General features: G+C 40.0%; 1 protein-coding gene across 2 annotated transcripts in view; it reads left to right on the forward strand.

Annotated features, from left to right (window-relative positions):
- Positions 1-496: 496 nt before the first annotated feature.
- fam102bb (family with sequence similarity 102 member Bb) overlaps positions 497-16,064 on the forward strand; it is a 62,939-nt gene continuing 47,371 nt past the window's right edge. For both annotated transcript variants that reach the window (XM_060917323.1, XM_060917322.1), the window contains exons 1-3: positions 497-859; positions 10,919-11,039; positions 11,119-11,148. In XM_060917323.1, the coding sequence (XP_060773306.1) occupies positions 726-859; positions 10,919-11,039; positions 11,119-11,148 (285 nt within the window). In that variant the 5' untranslated portion in view covers positions 497-725. The remainder of the gene's footprint in view (positions 860-10,918; positions 11,040-11,118; positions 11,149-16,064) is intronic.

Here is a 16,064-nt window from a genome sequence, read left to right on the forward strand (position 1 = left end):
GGTAATTACTAAAAATGGAAACTAGGCAGGTGTTTATTACTGGTAATTACTAACACTGGCTACTAGGCAGTGTGTATGACTGGTAATTACTAACACTGGTATGGTGGAGGCATCCACAGGACCGAAACCATCAGAAAACAACACGATGGGTTTTTTATGTATCCACACTATGCTTATGGGGCTCCGGAAAACAAAAACAAAAATGCCGCTGGAGTTACGCTACATTACAGGCATTTAGCAGACACTTTTATCTATAGCGTTCGTATTCATATCTTTCTCTGTCCTCCGATATCACTTTTTCTTCATTCTGATGTTTAACTTGAATATTAACTAAAGCTCTTGACCTGTATGATGATGTGCATTGTGCTGCTATCACATGCGGCATGAACGCGTATGTATACGGGCGTTCCTAATAAAGTGGCCGGTGAGTGTAGTCTCCCGGTTTATTTTCGCATCCAGGCGGAGCGGCTGACGTCTTAGTGACGTTTTCAGCCAGGGGTCGGCACAGCGCTGGCGAGAAGCAGCTGTGTGGTTTTGTTTTGTTTTGGTCTCTCCCTGAAATTCTCGGAGGCACCGCTGTACCTGTGTGAGATCATGCGGTCCTGTGGGAAGATCTTGACGTTGTCACCACGCTAGCAGTGTAAAGTAGCGAGGCGGTTAGCAGCAGCGTAGCTTCACCATTCCGAAAGCGTCGTGGTGCGTCTACAAGGAGGGACACATTCACCATGATGAAGAAAAAGAAATTCAAGTTTAAAGTTGATTTTGAGCTGGACGAGCTGTCTTCGGTGCCATATGTTAACGGGGTTCTGTTCTGTAAAATCCGTCTGCTGGATGGCGGGTTTTCGGAGGAATCATCACGGTAAAGACTCCCCCGTGTTTGTGTTTACATTTAGCTTTTTACTGCACTGACGACTCCGTTAACATTCTTCATTAATGTCATTCATGTGCATTATTCTTCGTCTCCCTAACCGTAATAATGCGCCTGTTACCCATTTAAAGAAACATTGTGGTTTACATTAACAGGTTTTTCATGGATCCTGGCGGGTTAGTAAGATTATTTTCTTGGGGTTTCCAAAAAATAAAAGGATCCTCTGTGTCTGATACTAAATGGCACTGGTGTTCACTCGGTGACATTGTGACGGTCTCTGATCAGTAAAAAAACTCCCCCTGTGTCCGCGGAGGCTAATTTGCAAGTTGTAACGACGTCATTTCCCACTTCGGGACGTTCGACGTGGGAAGAACATGGGCGCCTCCTCCAGAGTGTTTCTCATTTGCTCTATTGGAGCAGATAAAGCTCATAAGCTTCTTAAAGGAGATACGCAGAACCTTTATTTTTAAATAAATTTGAGAGGATAGACTCTCCATCCTTGACTCTTGTATGCTGCATAAATGGGAATAAAATAAAAATATTTCTTTTTTTTTTTCGCGGTCCAAATCCTGCGCTCTGATTGGCTGGCGAGCGCCAGCTACTCGCTCGTTCACAACAACAAACATAGCAGCATTTGTCAACATTTATCTTTTTTATATATATATAAGATTTATTTATAAGATTATCAAAAATCTTTTACATTTTTGGCAGCATTTCTCAGGAGAATAGCATTAATTTTCCAGCACGGATAGCGATAACGACAGTGTTCACAGCGAAAGCGAGTTTTACTACCCTGAGGAAGAAGAAATAAAATAAAACATTTCAGGAGAAAGCTAAAATCCTGTAATTTGCTAAAACCGAGCAAAAACATGGCTGAATCCTGAATGACTCCTATTTGTATAAATAGGGGACTACATAGGGGGCAAAATGTAGTTTTTTTTTTTTTTTCCCTGCCATGGAAGTGCACTTGTATACCGAGGAGGAAGCAATTTGCATTACAGCCGTGAATGAGCCAATTTGCATTACAGCCAAAATGTCGGCTCAGCTCGGTTTTCCCTTTCGGGCGCTCTCGTTTTCTGTTAGAATTTGGTAAAGAAAAAAAAAAATTATTTACCAGCTTAAGGTCGGTCCGTATGGTGAAATACCGTGACCTCGGCCTTGAGTACTTTCAAGACCTCGGTCACGGTATTTCACGATACGGACCTCCCAGCTGGTAAATAACATTTTTGGGAGTTAAAATCGACCGCAAAGTTGGCATTCGAGCTGAGCCAGCCAGCCTTGAGTGCGTGACATCACAGCGGTAACCGGTTTTAAGGCCGAGGTCTTTTACAGCTATAGACCAAAGTCATATAAATAAATTTATGGTGAAAGTAAGAAATACTGTTACCGACTTGCTCAACTAAGACTGATTTGACTTCATTGATTGTGGGTTGACGCTCATTAAAACAGGATGGCTCTTATAACTTATGCGACACACATGTACATGCATGCATTCTGATAAAACATAAAAGGCTAATTAAATAATCAGATGAACTGAGAATCACATTCTGAAGCAAATTAAATAATCTTATACTGGTAACTTAAACACGCAATACAAGTTACATGTATTAATCTACATGCAGGTAAACAACGTGTTGTTTTGTATCCAAATGAGAGTCGGAGCTTACCCGTATGTGTTCTCGCTCCTTGAAGGCCGAGCTTGTGGCCGATTGTTTTGAAACCATCTGACTTTCAGTTGTTCATTCAGTCGCTTCTTCCACGTAAGGGCAAGATATTACTCAGATCCTCCAGGATTTCGCGATGTTGCGATTTGCAAATTTAACCAATCCCCGCAAATTCAGGGCGGTGTTGCAATTATATCCAATCACCACAACTTTCCCGCAAATTTGACCAATCGTTGGGGTCGTCTTGAGGTGACGTCGACAAATTACCTTCGGCCTTACTTCCGTGTATACTTTCAAGAGAAGCAGCATGCAAGTCAGTGTTTATATAGGCTTAAATTCTGTTACTGAAAGTGTGTTATGTTTACAGTGTGCACTTTACATTATTTTTTTACTTAATACAAGAAATTAATGGATGCCAACATTTTTGCCAAAATGCTATTTTATTTTCCATTGTTTAGGCAGCTTCAGCATCATACTGTGAGATTCTGTTCAAATTGTTTTTTTTCTTCTATGAAGCCTGAGCCATTTATTTTATTAGTTTATAATTATTGTTTAATTTAGTCTTCAGGAGAGACTGCCTGCACACAGTACTAGTATTAATAGGTTTTTTTCTTACATGAAAGCTGAGGCATTTATATTATATTTTAAGGTAACTTCATGTTGTGCTGTGAGGTTCTATGCACTTTAACTTTTGAACCAACAGGTGCATTTGGATAAGTAAAGCTTATTTTTCTGCATTTTTGTCGTCCTGGTAATCTTTTATTGGTAAAGTTGTTTATAGGACCATTTCTCAGTGTCTTTGTTTTTTTTAATCAATAGTTTTTCAGTAATAACTTAATATTTAACATATCACTCAATTTTAATCACAAAAAGAGAAAATCGCAACAATTTCTCGCAACTTTCACTTCCTCCCGCAGTGTAATCGCAACAAAAACCTAAAAAACACTGCAACTTTCATCGCAATTTTTTGGAAAATCCCCCCCCACCCCCACCCGCAAAATCAGACATTTTAGCCCGCAACAATCACAAAAAAGGCCCGCGAAATCCTGGGGGGACTGGTTACTGCTGAGGCAAGCATATCCAGCAGGAAAATCAGACGGCTGCTCCACTCATTCTCCATACTGAGTACTCAGGCAATTACTTAAACCCGGGATGGGACGTCACCGGTTTTAGCAACAACCACGGGGAGGTCACTGCCCGAGCAATAATATGTCACGTCCCGTTCCATCCCGGGTTTTGGTAACAACCCTTGGCTCACACTCCGGGAGAACTGGTGCAACTGAACTTACTTTCCTTTTCTTGTAGTTTTATTTAATTGTTAGTACTGCACCCTCTTTCAATGCGGGCTTATAGCCAACGCTCCTCAACAGATCAGAGGTCTTGTACGAGTCTTCAGTAAAATGTGCAGAGCAGAGGAGAGACCAATTCGTAGGCGCCCAACGTGCCCGTGAACTTCTCACAAAACGCATCCAAATCTTTGCAGTTTGAACACTCTTGGGCCATAAAGGAGGTGGGTGAGAGGAGGATGTTAACCAAGCTGACCTCAATCATGGATAACCCCTCTCACCCCCTACATGAGGCTGTGGGGGCTTTAAGCAGCTCTTTTAGTAGTAGACTGCTGCACCCACGGTGTAAGAAGGAGAGGTACCGCAGGTCATTCATACCTGCTGCTGTCAGACTGTATAACACCCACAACTTGTAATGCAGCACCAATAACCTGTTTGTTGGTTTTATTTGCACTACTTCACCACTACTACCTCTGCCATCTCTCATCGATGCAATTATTACGTGCAATAATATACACGTAGGTCTTAAATTACTTTTTACATACTTATATATATTACACACAGAGTCTACCTGTAATGTGCAATTATTTTTTTTCCGAGCCTCTCAATAAGGCAATATTTCTAGATTCTTTCACGGTAGATAATGCAAATAGCCCTCTGTATTTAATCTTTTGTTTGTCTAATTTTTATTTCTGTTTTTATTTGTTATCTGTATGACATTTTCTTGCTACTGTAACACGTGAATTTCCCCGATGTGGGATCAATAAAGTGAAATCTAATCTAATCTAATCTAATAAATGCAATGTAAATCCACCTTCTGTTGTGTTGCTGCACCAGCCAGCAACACATCTACGTGGCATGGTGATAAATTAGCTCAAAATGGCGGATCGGAGTTGCAGTCAGCTCTGTGTTTTAGTATAGCGGAAACGGCGACGAGACCGATAGACTTCCTGCTGTGACGCCACGGACGTCAAGGTCATTCACTCAAACCGCTACCTATATAAATCTCTTTAATCATAAAATTACTATATTAGATTTATTGTTAACATTTAAAACTATTCTTATACCATTCTTGAGGTCTCAAGCAGGGCTGAACGATATGGACAAAATTTCATATCTCGATATTCATGCCAGATATCTCGATATCGATACGATACGATATGACTACAGGTTTGGTGAAAACCAAGCATTTTTCAGAAAAATAAAAACATCATAATACAAAAAAATGTGGAAAGTGCAGTTTTATTTTTAAGAACTCACTGCCAGTCATCAACATTAACATAAATTACGAATTAATAAATTACAAATCAAACATTCCAAAGCACTGAAGGCGCGTCCAGCCATTCACCTCCAAAGCCTTTATCATGTTTGATGCGTTATCAGTCGTCACGCAAACCTGTTGGTCCTCCTTCAAGTCCCAGTCTGCTAACGCACCTCTCATCTTCTGCGCTATATTATCCTCAGTATGCTCCCCGGGGAAGAAGGACGTCTGCAGACAGCGGGTCTTGAGTTCGAAGTTTGTTGTAATAAAATGGACCGTTAAACTGACGTAAGGTTCGGTTGTTCGGCTCGACCACAGGTCTGTGGTTGTGGCAAAATGATCGATTTCACGGAGCTCGGATTCAACATTCATTTCACACTCATTATAGAGTTTCGGAATGGCCACTTGATTAAAATGTGTTCGGGATGGTATTTTATAACGCTTGTCCAGCATCCGAACCATTTTTTAAAGCCCTCTTTCGAGACTGTGTACACAGGTACCATGTCTTTTGCAATGTGGTATGTTATAGCATCTGTAATTTCTTTATGTCTGGTGGACGTCGACTCGTACGGTGTAATGCTACTGAACGCATCAGCAATCAAACTTTGCTTTGGCTTATTTTGGGATGACTGAGAAGTCCCCGGTGTTTCTCTCATTGTCATACACTCTTCGTGCAGCACGCGATGGTGTTGTTTCAGGTGGTGAAACATGTTTGTTGTGCTACCTTGCTTCGTCGCAATTTTTGCTAAGCACGACCTGCACAACACCTCACTGTGGTTAACATCGTCCTTTTTGAATCCAAAATACCTCCAAATAATGAAGGATGATTTATGTTTTGGCACCAAGTCAGATTCTGCACCGCCACCGGCCGCATTATCTTCCGCACTCATTTTCTTTCTTTCTTTTTAATTTCCCCGCTGTGTCTGTAGTGTGTGTGCGTCGGTCTCCGTCTCCATCACTCCTGCCCTCATATGTTTGTCATTGGTTGGCTTCAGCTGTCGATCCACAGCAAGGTTTGTGGTTGGCTGGCCTTAGCGGTGCATTCAATGGCAATCGTAAAAATGATGTTTGTTGTGACTGCCAGAGCTGTACATGCAGGGCGAGCGCGGGGAGGGGAACTCTATATCGTCTATATCGTTGCTTTTTTGATATTAATATCTTGAATGTTCATATCTAGATATAGATACGATAACGATATATCGTTCGGCCCTAGTCTCAAGGCATTTCTAAACAAAAAGTGAAGCCATGGCTCTGCATATATGCTTTAAACTTTTCCAGTTACAGGTCTGAGTGGCTATTGGTTCTGTTGTCTTGTTATGAACTTAAAATATTCATGCAACGTTTTTGGATTGAAATCGCAGCACAGCAGCAATAGCGAGTAGCTTAGCAACAAGCTAACGTTACATTCTCAAAACTGCACTTAGTATGGTCAGTGTTATAATTTAACTGATTACTTTGTATATTAATTAATCTAAAGCCAATTGCCGGTTGTAGGCAGGGAAATCCAAGTTGCAGTTTCAACATGAAGACATCATCATGCAGTATAGTATAATAAATAAAGTATAACAAAATAAAAAAACCCTATAAAATAAAGGATATCTAGTACAATAAGGCTCTATCCATCACCCTAAAATAGTTGTTCATTTTGTCCCAATGTGGCTCTTAAAATTTCTTGGCAGACAGATCACGTTCAAGGGAAATTCACTTATTACAGCATCATAGAGAGTTAGAAGTAGAGTAGAGTGGGGGAAAAAGCCCCCCTTAAGGAAAATTCAGTTTTTCTCCAAGTTGAAATGAACCATGTGTTTAGTTTTAATCATAGTTTTTGACAACAGTGACATGAACAATAATGCCACCTAAAGTTTGCCTAAAGTTAATACTTAATTTTTTTTTAACAAAAACAAACATTGTGCCAAGGGGGCCTTTTACCCCCCCAGTGGGGTAAAAGGCCCCCTGAGGTGGGGCAATAGGCCCCCTCGCTCAAAAAAAGCTGTTTGGATAGCAAAAGTGTTTACTTAAGCCTATAATGTGAAAGAAACAAGAAAATATCCCTGAATTAATGAATAGATGCATTATTTTATTATATTTCGCATTTTAATTTCAATATAATTTTGTGTGGATTGAACATGAATTAACAAAGAACAAGTGCATCAATAAATAATGCTAATTGAATCAATGAATTCATTAGCTATCTGCTATTCAGAAATGTATGAAATACAGTAATTATGGAAACAGTAAAAGGAAACGATGCCCCCTGGGGGCCATTTACCCCGCCATTAAAGGGGCGTTTTACCCCACAGACTACACTTTTACAAAAAAGGGTCTTACTTTCAAAATGTGATTCAACTTTTTATACCTAATGTATTTTTTTTAACGTACTGACTTTTCTACTCATACCACATACACAGCTGTGATATCTGATGAAATAGCAGCTATCTAAATACAGTTTTACTGATATCTGAAAATTATATCACTTACCATGAAATTTGATTTCTCTCCGCTGCGTTGCTGATATGCGATCCACAGTGGATATTTGTATATCCCCGTTGTCAAGCCAGTCCATAGCAACAATAGAAATGTAACTTTGCGCCATCTGGTGGTTATTTTGGGTAAAACAGGCCGGGGCGTATTACCCCACGGGGGCGTATTACCCCACTCTACTCTATATGAGAAGAAAAACACACACACACATTACCCCACTCTACTCTATATGAGAAGAAAAACACACACACACACACACACACACACACAGTGTCCTCCATGATCACTGGCACCCCTTATAAAGATTAGTAAAAAGGGTCTGAAAAAATCCACCTTTTGGTGAAGTCGCTTCATCTCACACTAAAAAAAATGAGAAAAATACAACATTTAATTGAAATAAATGTATTCAGAGAAAAACAAATCCCTCATCAAAAAATAATTATTTTCAACAAAAAGATGTGGCACCATTGGAAATTATTCACCCCTTTCACATATCCCACAATCCACTGCGCAGTTGGGAACTTCAGGTGGCCAGGCTGCTAATAATAATAATAATAATAATAATAATAATAATAATAATAATAATAAACCTTTATTCGTCACACTTCAAGCACAGTGAAATTCATCCTCTGCATTTAACCCATCTGAAGCAGTGAACAATAATGGTACAAAAATCAATATAGGACTATATAATCAGTTTCGATGTTCAAATATTACTACAGGTTTACATGGTCTCACAGATTTTTTTTTCAAGATTAATACTGCATGAAATGATTGCACATTTACAATCTGTCATCAATGTAAATTTGGCATCAGTCTCAATGTTCAAATATCGGATGCAAGCTGTAATGTGATGTTATTAGATTGCTATTATATGTCTAGTTACTGCTTCCATGGTATTTTTCATCAGCACAGCAGCTTTTAATCCGGCATCCTTATATTATCGCCCATACAGCCCTTTCACTTTCACCCTCTGCATTGTTTATACAAAATACATGTTCCAACTACTCAGCACTATAACTTTGGCCCACAACATTAACAGTGTACATTTACATTGATGACAAATTGTAAATGTGCAATCATTTCGAGCAGTATTAATCTTTAAAAAAATCTGAGACTATGTAAACCTGTAATAATATTTGAACATTGGTTTTTGTACGGTTATCAGCAGCCTGGGCCTGACCACCTGAAGTTCCCAACCACGCAGTGGGATATATGAAAGGGGTGAATAGTGAACACAACGTAACTGAAGTATGTTTCCCATTTAAATTGTACATGTTTGAGTTGATTGGCGTGTGTAGGAACTTTCAAGCTATAATCCATGACTTCCTGTTTAACTGGGGGAAAATCTGAGGTGACACAGAGGCCAAATTCCCTTAGTCATCCATCAACATGGGAAAGACAAGAAAACACACAAACCACATGAGGGAGAAGTGTGTTGATCTTTATAAGTCAGGGAATGGTTATAAAAAATGGATTGCACCAGGGCTCAGCCCTCAGCCCTTTCCTGTTTGCAGTGATAATGGACAGGTTGACGGATGACATCAGCCAAGAGGCCTCATGGATAATGATGTTTGATGATAATATTGTGATCTGTAGTGAGAACCGGGAGCAAGCGGAAGAAAACTTAGACATGGAGGTATGCACTAGAGAGAAGGGGAATGAAAGTCAGTAGGAGTAAGACGGAGTACATGTGCATGAATGAGGGTGAGGGCAGTGGAATGGTACAGCTACAAGGAACAGAGGTGGTCAAAGCAGATGAGTTCATATATCCCGGGTCAACTGTACAAAGTAATGATGAGTGAAGAAGAGAGTGCAAACAGGATGGAATGGCTGGAGGAGAGTGTTAGGAGTGATTTGTGACAGAAGGCTGCCAGCAAGAATGAAAGGGAAAGTGTACAAGACAGTAGTAAGAGCAGCTATGTTGTAAGGTTTGGAAACAATGGCACTGACAAAAAGACAGAAGGCTGAATTGGAGGTAGCAGAGTGGAAGATGTTGAGATTTTCGTTGGGAGTGACAAAGTTGGACAAGATTAGAAACGAGAATATTAGAGGGACAGCACACGTAGGACAGCTTGGAGATAAAGTGAGAGAGGCGAGATTGACATGGTTTGGACATGTACAGCGGAGAGGTCCAGGGTATATTAGGAAAAGAATGATGGCGATTGAGTTGCCAGGTAGAAGGAAAAGAGGAAGACCAAAGACCAAGAAAAAGATACGGAGGACAGGAGGAGATGGAGGGGCATTATCCGCTGTGGCAACCCCTAACAAGAACAGCCGAAAGAAGAAGAAGCGGGAAAGAAAGGGTCTCATAATTTTAATTGTCCCATAGCAGCATTATACAGTGGAGGTGTGCAGTGATGGTTATACAATAATGTTTATTATTATTATTATTATTATTATTCCAGGTAAGTGCTGGGAGGCAGCAGTGTGTTATAGTGTGACTGCCTCAGAGAGGAAGCTGTATTGGGATCTGGTTGTGGTAGCACAGATGCTATGGCTATTCTGTCAGATGGCAGGTGAAGAGTCCATGAGTAGGAAGGGTCGTCTACATTGATGGAGTCCCTTACAGATGCAGTAGTTGTTGTAAGAGGTATTAATGGTGGGTAGAAATATCCTGGTGATCTTCTGAGCTGTTCTTTTGCTGTAAGTTCTCTCACTGTCAGGTCTTGTGGTCTAAAACTGTGCAGTTCCCATACCAAAAAGTGAGACAAGTGGCCAGTATGCGCTCTGTTGTCACCCTGTAGAAGGTGGGTAACATAGTATTTTCCAGCCCAAAGTGGCCACTGTGTGCTACTGTGCTGCCATCTTGGATCATGGTTTTACTGGATCATAGAACCACCCAAGTTAATATTTTCATGCTGAAATTATCATGCTATTTAGTGTCACGCTACATTTTATCACCTCATCATCACTTGATCAGCTACTTCTCTAAGTACATGACAAGTAAGTGAGACTCAGACCACAATGCTCCACTCATCCTCTGACTATCTGCTAATTAATAATTAGAGACCTTTTAGTATAGCCTTTGAATCCAGACCTTAATAAAGTATTTTCGTTTGTCTTCTTCGTAAAAAGGTTGGGATCATTGAATCCTCTCTAATCGAGCTATCAGATTGGCTGTCATTTGCATTTATTGAGAAGTCACATTTAACTCTCCCCAGGGCCAAATTAAAACACAACAGGTTACTGAACGGCGTACCACAATTCACCTCATCTCACTAAGTGAGTGGTTATTCCATTATTGGATATGATTCAGCCTGTGTGTATCTGTGTATGTTATGAGAGCCATAATCCAGGTGTATGGTGTTTTCCTCTGAAGCCACCTAAGTCTGACAAAAGTGTGCATGTTTTACAGAGAAATGGTCCAGGCCAACTGTGTACGCTGGAGAATGAGGTTCTCGTTTCCATGTAAAATGAGCGCCAGTGCTGGAACAGGAGTTCTTGATCCTTGCATATGTCGTGTTTCTGTCAGAAAGGTACACTTGCATTCCTACACAAACAAACTAGTTAAATATTAAATGCTGGTGATGAATTAATTGGCTCCTTGCCTTACAGGAACTGAAAGGTGGGAAGACTTATGCAAAGGTAAATGATTTTCAGTTATAGTAAAGCATTCATGTTGATGGGAGTGGGGTTGATTTGGGGACATACGATCACCTCTGCCTTGAGGGGTTCAAGTACATATAGTGGACACTGCCACTATTATGGTTCCCAATTCTTTTAATAATTTTTCTTGGTTGCTTTGTAATATTCATCATATATGTAAGGAGTAACACAACAGCCTATTCAGTTATATTTACATATCACTGAATGGGGTGTTCTGTTATTCCTTACATAAAGCATACCAGGGTGCTATGATATGGCACAACAAAAAAACAGTTAGGCGCCTCACCCTGAAGTGGGCTATTTTCTTATAACGGCATGATCTGAAGTGTGTTGTTATACCGCAGTGATTTACCAAGTATTCCAGTGTTTACTTTTAAAGGTAGACTGCATTTGAGATTTTTCAAGTGTAGGTCATAAAAAGAATTTTCCCTGACACCCAATTTTTTTTTTTTTTAGTGGACCGAAAGCTACTGAATTTGAATTTTATTTCCAATTTTGTTTCCAATTTTATTAGTCTTTTTTTTTTTTTTTTTAAATAGAACAGTTAATGAATTTAGGGCCACGTGGCCCTAAATTCTCCACTATTTTTTTTCCTGCTTCACCATGACCCAATTTAAGATATTACATATGCATCCCGTGGTGGGCTTTCCCTGTTCGCGCAAGACATTGTGGGATACAAATTTGAAACAGGACAGGAAAATGGAGGATGTGAGTGTGCGAATGAAACGTGAAAGACCGACTACAGTAACAAAAAGCGAGAAGAAAAGATGTTATGTTGTGAAGGAAAGGAAATGCAGGACCAAATTAATAAATATCGTCAGTCAGCGAGCACCTCGGTGTGATCAGCTGTTCCTTTAGTGACAAAATGATGGAACTGTCAATGCACGGTCAAGGTAAACCTGTAGATCGCAGTAATGCGACACTGTGGATGTCAGCTGCTGTAAAACCCAAAAGAAGAAGAAGGTGGTAAACCAGCACATGCGCACACGGACTTCCTCTGTCTGCTTGACTGCGTGAAGCGAGCAATTTCATACACATTATTTGCTCCGGAATCCCCTCAAATTAAATAACTTCCCAGCCACAGAATAGTTGGTTTATTTTTTGAGATATTACAGAAATAAACATACATCACAATGACCATATTTCACCGATTTTATGAAATCGAAAGGCCGTCTAGCTTTAAAGATGCAGTACCAGTCAAAAGTTTGGACACCCCTTCTAATTCAATGTATTTTCTTTATTTTTATTAATTACTTTAACACACAGTTTGTTTGTTTGTTTGTTTGTTTGTTTGTTTGTTTGTTTGTTTGTTTGTTTTTAAAAGATAGATGACGTTTCTCTTTACTTAGCTGAGCAGTTGTTGACAATGTGGATTACTGTAGTTGTGGAATAGGGCTATTTACTATGTTTTTATTATTCACTGTTTGAGCTCAAATGCATTAAGAAGTCAAGGAATTTCACTAACTTTTGATGAGGCACAGCTGTTAATTGAAAAGCATTTCAGGTGACTACCTCATGAAGCTGGTTAGGATAAGATATTGCCAAGAGTATGCAAATTGGCTGCTCAGCTGTGCCATGGCCAGGTGTGTGTTATTCCTTAGTTATTTAGGCCCACTTTACACGGGGATGGTCTGAAACAAAAACGCAAAAGTCCGTTTTCGTTCTCACTTTTTTCCGCGTCTACACGACCGTTTTCAAGGAGGAAATCTGCGTCTATACGGTGACGCATAAATGTGTGGAATTCAATTGGATGTGCATGCCAGGCGGCTAGGTGGTGCTGTGAAAGACCTCCGCTATGTCTGCATGCATGCGCAACGTCTTCCATCTTGTCTGATCTGCACATCTGCGCCGCGAAAACTTTGACTACTCTGGCTATGGTAAGTAAGAAAGTAAGTAAAAAAGTAAGAGCATACTATACCCGCCTCTGTTCATTAATGGTATATGTGCAGATTCGGTATAGATGTTCGAAGGACTCCTGGACGTTTATTAAAGCTGCCAGAGCAGCTTGAAGGTCCGTTGGATTGATGTAATCAGACATGCTCTTACTTTTTTACTTACTTTCTTACTTCCCGGGCTGGCATGCACAGTATATGACATATGTATGACGTAAACGCATACCCGACGTGAGCAGATCCGAGCAGAGTTTCGCATATTGGGTAGTTTAGACGGATATGCAACGGGGGCTGTTTTTAACTTATCCACTCTGGAAGGCGTTTTCAATTTTTTCCGTTTTTCAGCCTCGGAAACGCCGTCCCCATGTAGACGAAAGGCACTTCTGATAAAATATTTAGTTGTTTTTACCCGACAGCGTCCTCGTGTAAACGGGCCCTTAATTTACATGTAAGCAGATAAAAGGTCTGGATTTGACATGAAATGTGGCGTTTGCACTTGGACTCTGTTGCTGTTAAGTCCAAAGAGCTGCCACTGCCAGTGAAGAAAGTCATCATTAGGCTGAAAAATGAAAACAAACCAGAGAGAGAGAGAGCAAGCATGGGTGAGCGAGTGCAAAAACATCAGGTGTGGCCAGAGCAATTATTTGGTGCATGCTGGTGAGCTCAGGAACACCAAAAGGCCTAAAAGACACGACTGTTGTAGATGACAGAAGATTTTTTTCCCCTGGGAAATAAAAAAACCCTTCAGAACAGTCAGTTAATCAGATGAAGAACACTCTCTAACAGGCAAGTGCATCTGTGTCAAAATCAAGAGAAGACGTCACCACAGTAAATACAGAGGGTTCACCACAAGATGTAAACTTCAAAAGCAGGAAGAATAGATTAGAGAAAAAAAACACATTAAATAAACTTTAAAAAAGCCTGTACAGTTCTGGAACAGTATCCTGTGTACCAGATGAGACAAAGATCAACTTGCACCAGAATGAAGGGAAGAGAGGAGAGTAGATAAGGGAAGTGACTGCTCTGAATCTGGAGCATAACCACCTCATGTTCTAGTGTGGGTGTGTATGACAGTGGAACTGGTTCACTTGTATAATTGATGTGACTGCTGACAAAAGTATTCACATCAGTGAAGTGTATATAAGGCAGGGGTTCCCAAACTAGGGGTAACGACCCTACATGGGGTTGAGATATCTCCCCTTTTACTTTATTCAGTTATTTTACAAATTAATATTAAAAATATCAAAGACCAGGGGGCGGCACGGTGGTGTAGTGGTTAGCGCTGTCGCCTCACAACAAGAAGGTCCGGGTTCGAGCCCTGTGGCCGGCGAGGGCCTTTCTGTGCGGAGTTTGCATGTTCTCCCCGTGTCCGCGTGGGTTTCCTCCGGGTGCTCCGGTTTCCCCCACAGTCCAAAGACATGCAGGCTAGGTTAACTGGCGACTCTAAATTGACCGTAGGTGTGAATGTGAGTGTGAATGGTTGTCTGTGTCTATGTGTCAGCCCTGTGATGACCTGGCGACTTGTCCGGGGTGTACCCCGCCTTTCGCCCGTAGTCAGCTGGGATAGGCTCCAGCTTGCCTGCGCCCCTGTAGAACAGGATAAAGCGGCTAGAGATAATGAGATGAGATCAAAGACCAGTTCTCTCTTCTTTTTTTTAATATTTTGAAATGTTACAGGGAGTCACATTCAGAAAAATCACATTTCAATGAATGTTCTATTTTAATCTTCTTCCTGACGTGCTGCACTAGTGTAATTCAGCAAAAAAAAAGATACATTTCCCTGTCCATCTGTTTTGTGTTTAAGTAACCTGGATTTTTTTAGATTATTAAATAATTTTGAACGTAAGGTCAGAGTTTTAGATTTGAGATGCAGTCCATAATAACAATCATGGTGACAACAGAAGGATATCTGAGAGACAGAGCTCATTGGTGTACCTAAAGTGGCTGTGTATAAAAATGACCATTTTGTCTCTGATGTGTCACTTTTAAAATATTCTGCAAGTACATAAGATGCACAGCGAGTGCAAGAACAATAATGCCACTTGCATTACTGCTGCTTCTTTATACACACAAAATCATGCATCAAATATAAACTAGGCTGCTTTGCACTGGGTTGTACAGTAGTCCTATATTATAAATATAGGTAAGTATTGAAAATGACAATTTATGATTGTTAGTTTGTTCAGTGACTTGGTCTCCTTAAAAGGGGGGACCCACGTATTTAAAAAAAAAAATTTAATTCCTACATCCTTCAACTGATTTGGATGTAAATTCCCACAGGTTAACACAGAAGGCCTATATTTTGGGGCAATTCAAGTTCGTTTATACAGTGTAGCACTTTTAAAAAGGAACATTGTTTACTTTGTGACAATGTGAACAAAATCTGGGTGATAACAGTGCAATTATAAATTATTATTCTTCCACAACTGTAAGCTATACAATCATTCAGTGCTAAGTGTGTTGGAAAGATTTTCATTATTAGCATTAGGGTCTTTTTTTTCTTCTTCTTAATTTCAGTAGAGTTTTAGATTTAGGTTTATAACATCCAAGTGATGCTGTCCACTGTGTAATGAACGGGATTTGAGCATAATTTTTAGCAAGTAAATCTGGACTTATCAAACCACATGACCTTTTTCCTTTGCTCCAGAGTCCACTCTTTATGCTCTTGAGCAAATTGAAACCTTTTCTTCCAATTAGCCTCAGCAAAAAGTGGTTTTCTTATGGCCACACAGCTATTTAGTCCCAATCTTGTGAGTTCTCGTCATGTTGTGTGTGGAAATGCTCTTGCCGAGAAGGCTATAAGCCATTTATGGTGAGATTGAGTGGAATAACTGTTTTATTCTAGCCACATTCACTGGATTTTGAGAAATGGAGCATTTTTATTTTTTGCAAATTCGATAAATGAAAACTTTTTATACAAAACGTCCAACAAAACAAACAAACAAAACAAACCGGCAAAATGACAGTAGCAATTTGTGAAAAATGCTATCATAATAATTCATC

This window comes from Neoarius graeffei, chromosome 3 (genome assembly GCF_027579695.1).
Source record: "Neoarius graeffei isolate fNeoGra1 chromosome 3, fNeoGra1.pri, whole genome shotgun sequence".
Taxonomy (NCBI): domain Eukaryota; kingdom Metazoa; phylum Chordata; class Actinopteri; order Siluriformes; family Ariidae; genus Neoarius; species Neoarius graeffei.